This window comes from Eumetopias jubatus, unplaced genomic scaffold (genome assembly GCF_037043125.1).
Source record: "Eumetopias jubatus isolate StellerSeaLion01/CBP00866 unplaced genomic scaffold, mEumJub1_p1.0 scaffold_7, whole genome shotgun sequence".
Taxonomy (NCBI): Eukaryota; Metazoa; Chordata; class Mammalia; order Carnivora; family Otariidae; genus Eumetopias; species Eumetopias jubatus.
This window is the reverse complement of record NW_028274813.1, coordinates 97,888,360-97,901,873: the sequence shown is the minus strand read 5'-3', so window position 1 is coordinate 97,901,873 and position 13,514 is coordinate 97,888,360. Positions and strand designations below refer to the sequence as shown.

General features: G+C 34.2%; 1 protein-coding gene across 5 annotated transcripts in view; it reads right to left on the bottom strand.

The window, feature by feature from the left end:
* Positions 1 to 13,514, bottom strand: part of TCF12 (transcription factor 12) — a 373,959-nt gene that overhangs the window by 217,066 nt on the left and 143,379 nt on the right. For 4 of the 5 annotated variants that reach the window (XM_028100191.2, XM_028100192.2, XM_028100193.2 and 1 more), the window contains exon 4: positions 3,932 to 4,005. In XM_028100191.2, coding sequence (XP_027955992.1) covers positions 3,932 to 4,005 — 74 coding nt within the window. Of the gene's footprint in view, positions 1 to 3,931; positions 4,006 to 13,514 lie in introns of those variants that run through there. The other variant, XM_028100195.2, reaches the window with a different exon arrangement.

Sequence of the window (13,514 nt, the reverse complement as noted above, 5' to 3'; positions counted from 1 at the left end):
TCATTATACTTAGGATGTAGCACATCTGCAAATGTATTCATTCATTTAAATTTGGTTAATTGTTCCATATAGATCTAGTTAATAAATTCTGATATACAGAGGATTAAAGCCAACACTTACACAACGCTATGTACCAGACACTGATCTAAGCACTTTACAGATTTATCTCATTTAAGCATGGATTTACATTCATTTAATCCTCATGACAATCTTATAAAGTAGTTATTATTATCCCCATTTCACAGATGACTAAACTGAGGGACAGTGGATTTAAATAACTTGTCCAGAATCATACAGGCAGTAAATGGCAGAGATGGGATTCACGCCCAGGCACTCTGGCTCCAGAGTCCATGCTCTTGACCATTGTCTTCTAAAGAGGAGGGAAAAAAAATCTGGAACTGGAATAAATTAATGCGGTCGTAAATAACAAAAATCATGGTATTCTCTGCCCTTTATGCCTGATGCAATGTCAAATATAGAAAACATTTGTTTGCAGGAAAGGATAAAAACTAAGGGAAAGAGGGAACAAACTATAACTCTTGCTCACATCTAAACTATCTGAGATCTTAATCGCTCTTTGTAATCTTTGGGGCTTTAACCTCAAACACCACTTTTCACATATTTCTGAAAATAAAAGTGTTATTCACATCATGATGATGCTTTTTTCTGTTCATTTGAGTGTCTTATTCTGCACAGGCAGGCAGTAGGTCAACAGTGCATAAACCAGGACTCTAACAAAGGTGGCGAGGTTTGAGGTACATGCCACAAATGCTCTTACTTTCTTACGAGTGTCTCAAACATGTTGTCTCATCTCCACATTTCATAAGAATGCTGACCATTCTACCAATTCTATAACCACTATTAGGTACAGCATTTATTTCTGTGTCTGCCTAACAAAAATTCTTCCTTGAATGATGTGGTATGGATAGTTCTGATAACCAGAAATTCAAGGAATCACCTCAGGCTACTTTTCTTGTGGATTTGGGAAAAACAGAGCAGACAGGAGCTCTGCTGGAGTGACTTTTCCTACTTCCGAGAGAACATGTATAAGACTAATTACACTGATGAGAAGTTTGTGGCCTCTTAATCACACAACTCTGGTAGAGCTCACTTACATATCACGGTTACTAGAGCAGAATGCTATCTTTGTTAGACTTAATGTCAGTACCTATTAGGCAAAAAGTATACAAAGCAAAAATTTCCCCTTAAAAAGCTGTTAAATAGATATTAAGTTCAACCTACATGATTTGGTGTAGCCAATCTTAAACAGTAAAATGCACAGTTTTACTACATTAATAGAGGAGTATTAATAGAGTTCATGTGCCAAATAAGATTTTATAGTAATGGAAAAAATGATTTTTTCCCCTCCCTTATAGTTTTAGTGGGGGGAAGGGAGGGAGAACAGCAACTCAGTTGAACCCAACTAAACTAAAAGCATATGCTTTACAACCCCACCAAACTACTCATTCTGTGGATTTACATACTTTTTATTGTGGCCTATTAAGTATTTTCAAACTTTACAAAAAGTAAAATAAAAAATCTATCAGGAATGTAAAACCAAAAATTTTTTTAAATGATACAACTTGCTGTGATAGAAATGTATTATTTATACTGGAAAAGTCTAAATAAATTTCACTGACATAATTTCTATAAAAGTACCTGCAATTTCATTAAAATTTACATTGACTTTTTAATAATTTTACAAACAATGTGTCAAAATTGGTTTATAGCCAATATCAGTATTTCTCCTGAATTAAAAAAATTCAACATACTATGATACTCAGTAGAATAAATACTTTGGCAAACCAAGATTCTTATTAACAAATTACATCCATCTATACTTGTGATTATGAAAAAAATGGTCAACTTAGATGTTTAATGATAAACTCAAAAAGTTGATAAACTTCCTATACAGCAGTGTTGAGGGCAGCTTCAAAGATAATCATAACTGTCTTTCCCTGGTGAGGAGAGTCCAGGGAATTAAATTGCTTGAAATTATAAATAAAACATAACTTCTTAACTAGATAACTAAACCATTTTAGGTTCAAAATCATGACTAGGACAGAAGAAGCAAAGTGAGCGGAAGAGTGGATTTCAGTGAGAATAAAAATAAAGGGTAACATTAAATCACCACTCTATCTGATTTCTCAGTAGACAGGTAAGAAAAAAAATATATATATAGTGGTATGGTAGACTGGGATTAGCTAAAGATTAATCTGGGTTTTTAAACAGAAAACTAGTTTATTATAAAATCTATTTAACTTTTCACTATACACAATATACACTCAAAAAATTAAGAGTAAAGAACAGCATTTCATATTCACCTATAGATCAAATAGCAAAAAAGAAAAGGAAGATTTGCTTTGAAGTCCATCTCTAGACGCAAACTTAATTTCACAATCATGAAATATGTAAATGTTTGGATATATTATTATGTTCTCTTCTCCTAGAATCCTATTTAGCACTCAAGTAAAAAAAAAACTGAAGTTTGAAAGGAAAGTAAACATAAGGTACAAAGGCATCATTTAATGCATTTTAAGAAATAATATGTTATCACACAATAACAAGACTTTGAAAGAAAATAATCCAATATTAATAAATAGTATTTTGTTCTCCACTATATAAAATTCATACTTCACAAAACAGGAAACCTACCTTTCCTATTCACAATATTATTTAAAGAATCAAAAACTTTTAAAGGAAGGAAATTTGAACATCAACCAAAGATAAAATCTTTGACTATCCCCAAGATAAAATAAGGTGTCCAAGATTTCACCACAGAGTTGACAGGAATTCCGAGTCTTATAGTGCCCAAGACAGTGCTCTTTACACTACAACCAGGTTTCTCAGCACTGAGTCCCAAAAGGAAAACACTAAAAACCATGTTTAATTGTCTCTCTATATTGTTTGTGGATTCTACATGATTGTTCTACTTCTTCCCAAAGTATTTAAAATAAATTAAACATAGGCTACAGCCAAATATAATAACAAACCACATATTTTAACTCCGCATTTTTCAATGCAAAACAGCATAACCCATATGAAGACTATGAACTCCAATCACATACTGCTTCCTTCCACTTATGCCAATCTGCTTCTAGGATTAAGTATCCATAAATTTTATGCTTGTCCATCTTCTACTGGTTAATTCTACGAGAAGTAAATAATTCATTGTTCACGCAAAGTATAACATTTTTGAAAAGTTATCCCTTAACCTCACCAATTTACTGCAGAGTCCGGGAACAGAGTTTAATTTTACTGACAATTCTTTGGTCTAATTTTTAGTATTTCAGTCTCATTATTTTAAAGTTTTGGGGGATTTTTTGTTCGTTTGTTTATTGCTTAAAAAAGGCTTTAACCTTTTGACCTTTCCAAGTATAAAATGTTAGCTTGGTCCTATTTTCTCTTAACTGCCAACCAAGAAATGTCATCTGTTATGTCTGTTTTGATATGCTTCCAAGAGACAGGGCTACAGAGTCCCTGATATAAACAGCTGATGACTACTGGAACAAGAACGGAGGAGGGAAGACTGGAAACTGATATTTGGAAAGTCAGTGCCATCTCTCAAAGGTAATACATGAAGAAAACAATACACAAAGAAAAATGACTATGTATAGAGAGAATAATTGGTGAGGCATTCCAAACTCTTCCAACTTTAGTAAAGAGTATTGCAGGTAATCCAGGTGTAGAAATAACACCAAGAACATTTCCTTCATTTTAAGAGAGAAAATAAACTCTCAAAGTATGACAGTAAATTAAAATATAAAAAAAAAATTAAATCTACCATGAGGGTACTGCATATTCTATGGTATTCCCATGTAAATATGTTAATCTTTATTTCTCTTAAGATACAGAGCTCATATATGAAAAACCTGACTTATTCTGCCAAATTACTTTATAGTTTTAATCAAGGGTTGATGAACAAACTTACTCTAGATGAGTCATAAGAGGGGCTTGGTTGACCACTTGTTCCCCAAGATGTTGTACCTCCTCGTTCATCCATACCTAAGGAGAGAAGAAAGTGAAAGATATAAATCCAAAAGGCTACTATGATGGATTTGTTTTCACACAGTACAGCAGAGAATACAATTCAGCAAGTAGTATTTGCATTTGTATGGAACTAGCTGTGTATCGATTCTTGTCTCAGAAACCTGAAGAAAGTAAGTTATCTCAGAAAGTCTTCATCACTGCTCCATACAACGTCCTTTATACAATGCAGAATTTCAGAACCAAAATGTCTTTGGAGACTTTTAAAATAGGGCATAATCTAGGTCTCCTCATCCACTGCTACTTCTTTTTTTATTTTTAAAGATTTTATTTATTTATTTGACAGAGAGAGACACAGCAAGAGAGGGAACACAAGCAGGGGGGAGTGGGAGAGGGAGAAGCAGGCTTCCCGCTGAGCAGGAAGCCCGATGCGGGGCTTGACCCCAGGACCCTGGGACCATGACCTGAGCCGAAGGCAGATGCTTAACGACTGAGCCACCCAGGCGCCCCTCCACTGCTACTTCTAAGAGTAGATGAAATCCCCAACCTTCTATACTTTAGTCCTGTCTACATGAAAATATGAAGAATTTAGTTCTTATGGATAAGCCTTAGAAAATGAAGCAAGTTGGGGAGCCTAGGTGGCTCAGTCGGTTAAGCGTCTGACTCTTGATTTCAGCTCAGGTCATGATCTCAGGGTTGTGAGATCAAGCCCCACACTGGGCTCTGCACTGGGCATGGAGCCTGCTTAAGATTCTCGCCCTCTGCCCCTCCCCTTCTCTAAAAAAAAAAAAAAAAGAGAGAATGAAGCAATTTGGACAACTGTTCAAGTTAATAAAATTGGTTTCTAATATAACATTGACTAGATATTCTTAACTGGAGACATCAAAGTAAATCAAACTATACCAAATCATATCACATCAATGTTAGTTACATTAAAACTAATAAAAATGATGTGACAACTTATCCTAGTAAAACCTCCTCCAAAATCTGATTCTAAATGAGATCTACTCTTCTGAAAACTGCAAAGAATAACTCAAAGTAAAAAAGGATTAACAAAAAAATCAATTTATTGTGCTCCTTAATGTGCCCTCTGAAGCTATGGCTCCATTATTTTCACCTTCCAGTCAGTCCCTAGAAAAAGAAAGAGCTGAAGACCTCTCAATCCAGGTATCTCTTCCTTTTCTGTCTTGAGGACCAGTCTTTTTTATCCTTGACCCTAACAGGGTATGCTTTCCCAAACCCTTTCCAAGTTTTCTATGATGAAACACAAAGAGTTGATTTTTTTTCATTCTTTCATGAGAAAACTCTGAATGTTACAAAGACAACATTCTGCTAAGTTTAGAACCTCTTTTTCTTAAAAAAAATAAAAATACAAAACTTCCTTGAAGTCCTCTGTGATTTAGATGAGAACGTGGTCTGTAGTGAGTTAAATACCACAAATTCTCCAGGAACCAGCCGCAATTCTCAAGTCTCTTTCACAAGGACAGGACTGCCAACTGAGGGGGCAGGTGACAAACAGGAAAAGAAGAGTCAATTTCCAAAGTAGAACTTACTAATCACTAAATCATTAGTTGGTAGGTCCTTAGTTTATTCTTTTTATGAACCTGTACTTTCTATATTAAGTGATTAACATATATTTTTAAAAAGTTTTTAAAAACACTTTAGTTAAAAGATGGGTACCTACTACAGAAAACACTCTAGGCACAATTTCAAGCAAACCAGAAGCTTTGAAAACACAGAGAGATCATGAATATACAATGTTTTGTTCATGCCTGGATAATTCTTACTAAAATTCTAGATTTAGGAAAGATTCTACAAGTTTGGGAAATATCGCTAAAAATATACCTTTAGTATATTTAGTAGCCATCTCTCCAGTATGACTAGGTACCTGTGGGCTATATTCCAAGCATTTTCTTTGTAATCAACACCACAGAAGAGCAGTCAGAATTCCTATGAGGCCCAATCCAAGAAAAGGCTATTAACCCACATAATAAAAAACTACTGATGAAACTGCAAATAATTTTATGAAAATTTTATTTTTAAATCATACTTTCCATTTGCAACTGTTTTTCTATATAAGTTAAGATTTTTTTATACTACATAGCCAAAGTAAAATACAAACTTAAATTGGCTATAGAAGGCAGAGTCTCAAATATTTGTACACCCCTATTCTATTGCATTATTTACAATAGCCAAAAGGTGGAAGTAAGTCAAGTATGCATTGGCAGATGAATGGATAAATAAAATGTGACATATACATAAAATGCAATACTATTTAGCCTTAAAAATGAAGGAACTTCTGGGCACCTGGGTGTGGCTTAGTTGGTTAAACGACTGCCTTCGGCTCAGGTCATGATCCTGGAGTCCCAGGATCCAGTCCCGCATCAGGCTCCCTGCTGAGCAGGGAGTCTACTTCTCCCTCTGACCCTTCCCCCCTCAGGCTCTCTCTCTCTCAAATAAATAAAATCTTTAAAAAAAAATGAAGGGAATTCTTACACATGCTACAACTAGATGTACTTGAAGACATTATGTTAAGTGAAATAAACCAGTCACAAAAAGGACAAATACTGTACAATTCCATTTATATCAGGTACCTAGAGTAGTGAAATCCATGGAGACAAAAAGTAGAATGGTGGGGTGGGGGGAGGAAGGTAATCATACTTTCAATGAAAGTATTCATTCAACAGAATAGAAACTTATTTTGATGATCATATCCTAATGAAAATAATCAGACCATAGTTTATGACTCTGAACTGTCTTATATCAAATGAGAAACAAATATGAGGTCTATGTGTTATCTAGATACATCTGTAAAAGAGAATAGAAAAAAGATGAGTGCCTGCTACAGAAAACATAACAGACTAGATTTTTTTAAAGATATATAAAATTCTGTGAAAACACAGAATTTTCATCAATTACAATTTTCATCACATGACACGAATTACTCCCACAGTGTAAAAGAAAAGCAAAGATTTAATGAATTAAATGAGATGATAATTAAGCCAACAGCTAAAGAGTGTGACCTATAAATGATACTGGACATGGCAGGGGGGTTCAAAGGATGCTACAGACTAACAAGGATCTGGCTAGGTTTGAAACTCAGAGCTCTATAGTTTTATTGTTAACATATCCAGACTCTGAGAAGGTCGTGGCTGGCACTGACAAAGGCAAGAGTCATCTTTCAGCATCAATGAGTCCTTTCTGCCGAAGACAATGGCTGTACAAACAAAAATATGACAGGAATAATAAACCTTCCAAAGCTTCGGCCATAAGACCAAGGTAAGCAGAAAAAAAGAAATCACACACAGAAAATAAACTTAATACAGAATTGTACAAACTGACCAAAATTTATACAAATTGATCAAAATCTAAAGAACTATTTATCAACAAGAAAATACAATATAGTTGCAATACAGTGACTGGGGAGAAAACATTTCTATTAAGATACATCTGTATCATCACTGCCATGTATTTTCTTTCCTCCCCATTTCTAGTCTATGAATTCCAATGTCAACAATTTTTAGAGAAGCTAGTTCCTCGAATGATAGATTAAAATGATAGATGTAAGAGAAAGTTTAACGATCACTGAGTGGTAGAAACACTTTGAGTCTTAAGTTTTTAATAAATTATTCTATTTCTATTCAACAAGATTAAAAGAGTTAATCAATAATTTATTATAGAGATTGAAATGACCTTTTCTTTTTAATATTTTTTACTAAATTAAATATTTTATATTTATTTTTAATATTTTATATACAGATTCTCTTAAGTACCTGCTTTTTTATATGGAACCAATTAAATACAGTCCAATATATATTTGATTCCATAGGCCCTGTTTCAAAAGGTGTACATACTATTTTTAATATTTTCCAGCAAAGAACTCACATTAAATTTTTTTACCTTACATCAAAAAACCATCAAAAATGGTTTGTAAATTCAACAAAACAATTTGCTACCTTCTCATTTAATAGGAAAAGTAACTAGAAACAAATCATAAGTCACTACATACACAGGCAGTTCCTTAAGAGGCTAGGACTCTGGAGAAGGAGTAAGAGGTAAAAACTGAGTTTCTGAGGTATCAGAGAGCAAAATTCTTGGAGAAGCAAGCAAACTTCTTGGTAAAGTTTAACATATGGCAGTATTCTCTTTTCTATGAAGAACTCAGATATTAGTCTACCTGCTTCCTCTCAGCTGCTACCATCTTTAGTTTTTCACCAGAAGTGTTCTCTTGAGTTAACCATAAAACTATCTCACAACTTCTATGCTACCTCTTCTTTTATTCTCCTAGTACGGAGTCCTATAGACCTCTCTAGGTTTTTAACCACTAGCAAAACTGGAAACAGACTTTGGTGGGGGAGGGGAATGATTTTTCTATACCCTAAAGACTTTTTTTTCCCTCCCACATGGGCCCAAAATAGTACAGAGTTCATATACACAAACATTATTCATGGTTTGATGATGCTCAGGGAAAACCTGCCTGGAGGTAAAAGGGGTAAATGAGGAGAAAAGCTGCTGACCAGTTCCACCTTTTCCTACTTGCCACTGTCACCAATGACTCTGCCACCTGAGGGTGAGACTAGCGTAAAGTGACAAACAGGTCTGGAATTGGGGAAATATTTCAGACAGTAGTGGGAGTCTATTGAGCAGAGAAGGAATAAAAGGAAGAAAGGGAACAATACAAAGAATGGAGTGAAGAGTGGTTAGGATATCCCTGCAGTAAAGCTGGTAAGAAAAACAAAACACTACAACCACTCTGCTTGGTACCTCTCCTTATGAAAAAGGCACATACATAAAGTTGGAAGGAGGAGCACAGGGAATTTATCTCTCTCTCTCTCTCTCTCACACACACACACCCCTTTAGGAGCACTGAAATCAAGATTTTTATCCTAGCAAGTAAAATGTACTTCACAAATATCAAATCCCAACACTGTTATAAATAAGGGAAAGACAATATACTTTGCAGGATTGCCATCTGCTATAAGGTGATTCAATAAATAATTTGATGAAATAAACCAGATTGGAGATGGCTATGTCAGATAACCAAAGCTATGAATGTCTCTCTTCAATAGTTTCTTTACTCAATTTTATTTGTGGAGTAATGATATTTGTTTAAATAACACTCCAAGGCTACAATCAATTGTAAAATAATATACAAGTAAACTCCACCACCATTTTTATTGTATGATTTTATATACTTGTGAAATAAATCTACCAATGTGTTTTTCCAGAACTTCACTGTGAAATGGGATCAATTAGAATATAATAGCAAATCCTCTGTTGTTATGCTAAACATTAATTAAAACAAAATCAAAAAGCTATGATAATATTAAAATCCTAAGTGAATTTAAGTGAAGTTAAGACATGGTGCCTCATATGAAGTATATAACAGTGATTACAGCGGCTTTTTTAAACTTATAAACAACTGAGATACTGCACAATGAACAGTCAAATAAAACAATCTAATTCTTTTTAAAAGCATTTAAGAAAATAAGAACAGTAAGAAGAGTAAAAGGAATCACAGGTCACCATTTAAAATTCAAACACAATTTCTATTTGGTATTAAGAACAAAAATTTACAAGTAGGGATATTCTAGTGCCAAAATACACTAGTAAACACAGGGCTAATTCCAGGAAAATGACTAATTTTGAAAGTAACTTTCAAATAGAGTTATTTTGCAATGTTATTAGCCACATCACTCTATATAAATACCATGTAAAGATAAAATTTTAAGGACATTCCAGTAATTTAAACAGAGGATCCAAAGAAAATGGCAAGTCCATCTTTTTACAAAACATAGGTACTGCCTGATGGCCAGGGATTGAAACTAAATTCCAGAGGGCAAGCAGATATACTGTACCACACTGGGAGATATCTGATGACCTGGGTGGGATCTTGTTTCCCTATCTGAAAGTAGAGTATTCCTATGAAATGTCCTATGAAAAGACTTTTGTAATTTGAAACGGTAAAAAGCAAAGAAGCAATTACCACTGGTAAAAGCAAAAATCCTCTTCTGATTTCTTTCAGTTACCAAAAACAGGTACAAATGTAGGTCTTTGGTAAAAGCAAAGTGGCAAAAAGTGAACTTCTGGATAGCAAGGGATAGCTGTACCCCTCTCTCCAAATCAGTACCAAAGCCCTGTATCTAAAAACATTGTCAGGTGTTTTACTCCATAGAGGCACTAAAGACAGTCAACTCTTAATTAAAACAGGCTTGACTGCCTCTCTCGGACTCTGATGAGTCTCAGGGCAAAAAGTCTCTTAATGGTACAATCCCATTAGATTGACTTTATACATTTCCCAAATCTGTGACTATTTTTAACATGATCATCTTAGTCCAAGCCCAAATTTACATAACATTACATAATATTAATATTATGTAAATATTAATTATGTAAATACACATTAATGTGATATTAATATGTAATTAATATTACATATTAATGTAATAGCCTCCTAAAGCATCCCCCTTCTTCTAGCCCTTCTACAGTCTATATTCTTTACATAGCAACTAGAATGACCTTTTAAAAATAATCATGTCAATCCTATGCTCAAAATCTACCATAGGCTTCCCAGCTCATTCAGAATTAAATTGGTCTACAATGTTTTACAGGTTCTGCCTGCCACCTCTCTGACATTATCTCCTACTATTCCTTCTCTTGGATCAATCTATTTCAACAACATGGTCCCTTGCTTTTGCTCAAATACACCAAACAGGCCCCCTTCTTGGGGCCTTTCCATTTGCTCTTTCCTCTTCATAAAATGCTCCCCACCCAGATATACGAATGGTCTTTCCCTTAATTTTCTTAAGTCTCTGTTCAAATGTCATCTTACAGAAGGGTGTTTGTTATCGGCCTTTTCCCAAAAGATTAAAAAATCCATGAAAATAAGATGCAATCTATTTTGTTCACTGTTAAATATTTGGTACCTAGAAGAGTGCATGATACAAGTAGGTACTAATAAATACTTATGGAAGAATGAATGTATAAAATGGAAACAAAATCAGTTTAATAAAAGTGAGGCTGAAACTGGTTCCCTATTTGTTAGCTTATCATTCCTTTTTTAGACAATAATCAAAACCAATATTCTAAATAACTATACTTTTTTGAAAATTCTGTGAAAAGCAGTGAGACTACAAATGACTCTATAAGCCAGACAACTAACTACTCCCAAAGAGCAAAAATTATTAACTTTTAAAGAAACTTAAATCCTCACTAGGCTTGGTAGCTAAACCAACACAAAACTTAAATACCATTAACTGTGAAATGACCTCATCACATGTTCTAAGAAAAATCACTTCATATTCATTATAGTGCAGCCTATAGTATACTCCTATAAAAGGAAATTTAAATCAAAAATGTTCCAAGAAGATTCATATACTCAGCATGATGTTGGGATATTTACAAATGTGGTCAGAAATGTAATGAATCTCTTGATTCACACCCTTCTTTCATATTTCCTTAACCAGTCACTCTTCACATTAATTTCTACCTCATCAATATTTCAACTATCACACTTGCTCTCTTCACGTATACAGTGCCCTGGTTCAGGTATTGCTTGTTCATCTTTTATATTCCCATTTTAATCCACAGTTAACGTTGGCAGCACACTTATCTTGCCATAAACACAAGTTGGATCACATCCATTCATTCCACAAATGTGATCCTCTGCTGCTTCAGGAATAACATTCACACTCCTGAGTGCAGCATTCTTCAAGGTGGCCTTGATCTACCTTTTCAGCTTCAGTACTTCTTATATCCCTTCAAAAACTCAATGCCCCCAACCTCATCAGGGTATTAATCACTCCCCAAAGGTACCAAATTCATATACTACCCCTATTGTTCCCTAGCCCCAGAATATCCACTTTCATCTAACCCCTAACCTATTAAATTTCTAATTTTGATTCAGCCTAAGATTAAATGCCCCTTCCTCTGAGAAGTGTTCTTCATTAACTAAGTCTAAATTAATCACACTTCCTGAGAAGTTTATTTGCACTTACTCTGTCTTAAACACTATTGGTTGTTTTCATTTACATTCTACCAATAAAACTTAATAGTAGGGAGCATACCTTGCTCATCTCTATGTTGTTCTGGTACCTAGCAAAAATGTGGTATTCTGCCTTCAAATGTTTACTGAATGATTAAGAACATAAAAAAATTAGGGCATTCATATAACTGGTGTAAGAATTCAGTAACTATGGATGTGTTAAAAAGAAGAGATCCAAAATAGAAAAGTTATGTCTAGCAATCTAAGTAGATCAAGAGTAAAAAAAAGAAAAAAAAACTTATTTTTTTAAACGAAGTATTATTTTTGAAAGCAAATGGCTTTCAATATGTTGGAGGAAACCTCAAAAGTGACCTAGTAACAAGCTTCCAAAACAATGCAGTAAGCTCCCGCAGATAGCTTCTATAAATTCTGGGAAAAATACAAACATAAAACAAATACTTAGAGGCTCTGGAGAGTGAACAAAACCAGGCTGATGTTAGATGATAACATAAACTTGAAAGAAATGACTAGAATGAGTGACTTTCTCTTTTTAATAGTTTTTAGGGATCAGAATAGGTGAGTTTCTCATTCTTAAAGCTTTTTCCTGCACATAAGCAGTCGCCACAGCTTGCAGGAACTAAAATTTCAATAACTGTCTTTCTAGCTTGAGAAAGAGGACAGAGCCAAGACAGCCATAGTCATCACAAAGTAATGACAGAATCCCAAAAAGAAGAGATGTAGAAAAGAGGAGTCCCAAATTTTTGGTATATCTCTATGCCAGTCTTGGCAGAACCCTGAAGCACATATTCACAGGGCAGGCCAAGGCAGTATGTAGCTGAGGCTAAAAAAATCAAATTGAGATTTGAGCAGGTGCTAACCTCAAGCAACAGAGAGTTTGTACTTTAATTCTAAATCCAATTAATGGCTCACTAGAACAAAGAAATCCAAACTCTTTGGAGGAACATGAAAGAAAACAAAATTTCCACACAAATAACTTCACAGATACCTATAATACAATCCCAAATTCCTTGATAATGAAATGTGACCCAATCTCAAAGGAAAAGATAATCAAGGTAGACCAACCTCAGATGGCCCAAATACTGAGATTTTCATAAAAGGACATTAAAGCAGATACTATAACTATGCTTAATGAGGTAAAGGAAATAGGCTCATAATAAAGGAAAAGACTGAAAATCTAAAAGGGTAAAGAAAACAAAAGATAAAAGATGTAAGCCCTTAGAAATAAAAGTTAAAATATCAAAAATCTTAAAAAATAAATTTCTAGGATGGGCTTAAGGGAAGAATGGTGATGGCAGGAGTGAGTAAATTTGATAACCACTCAATAGAAATAATTCAATACGATAAAAAGAGAAAAAATATTAAAAGAAAAATAAACAGGCCCTTAAGAAACCCAAGGGAAGATGTTAAAAAGTCTAACATAGACATAATGACAGAACAAAGAGAACAGAAAAAAAATGTTAAAGAAATAATGGGCAAAAATTCTACAAATGTCGTAAGAGACATAAACTTACCAATTACAGAT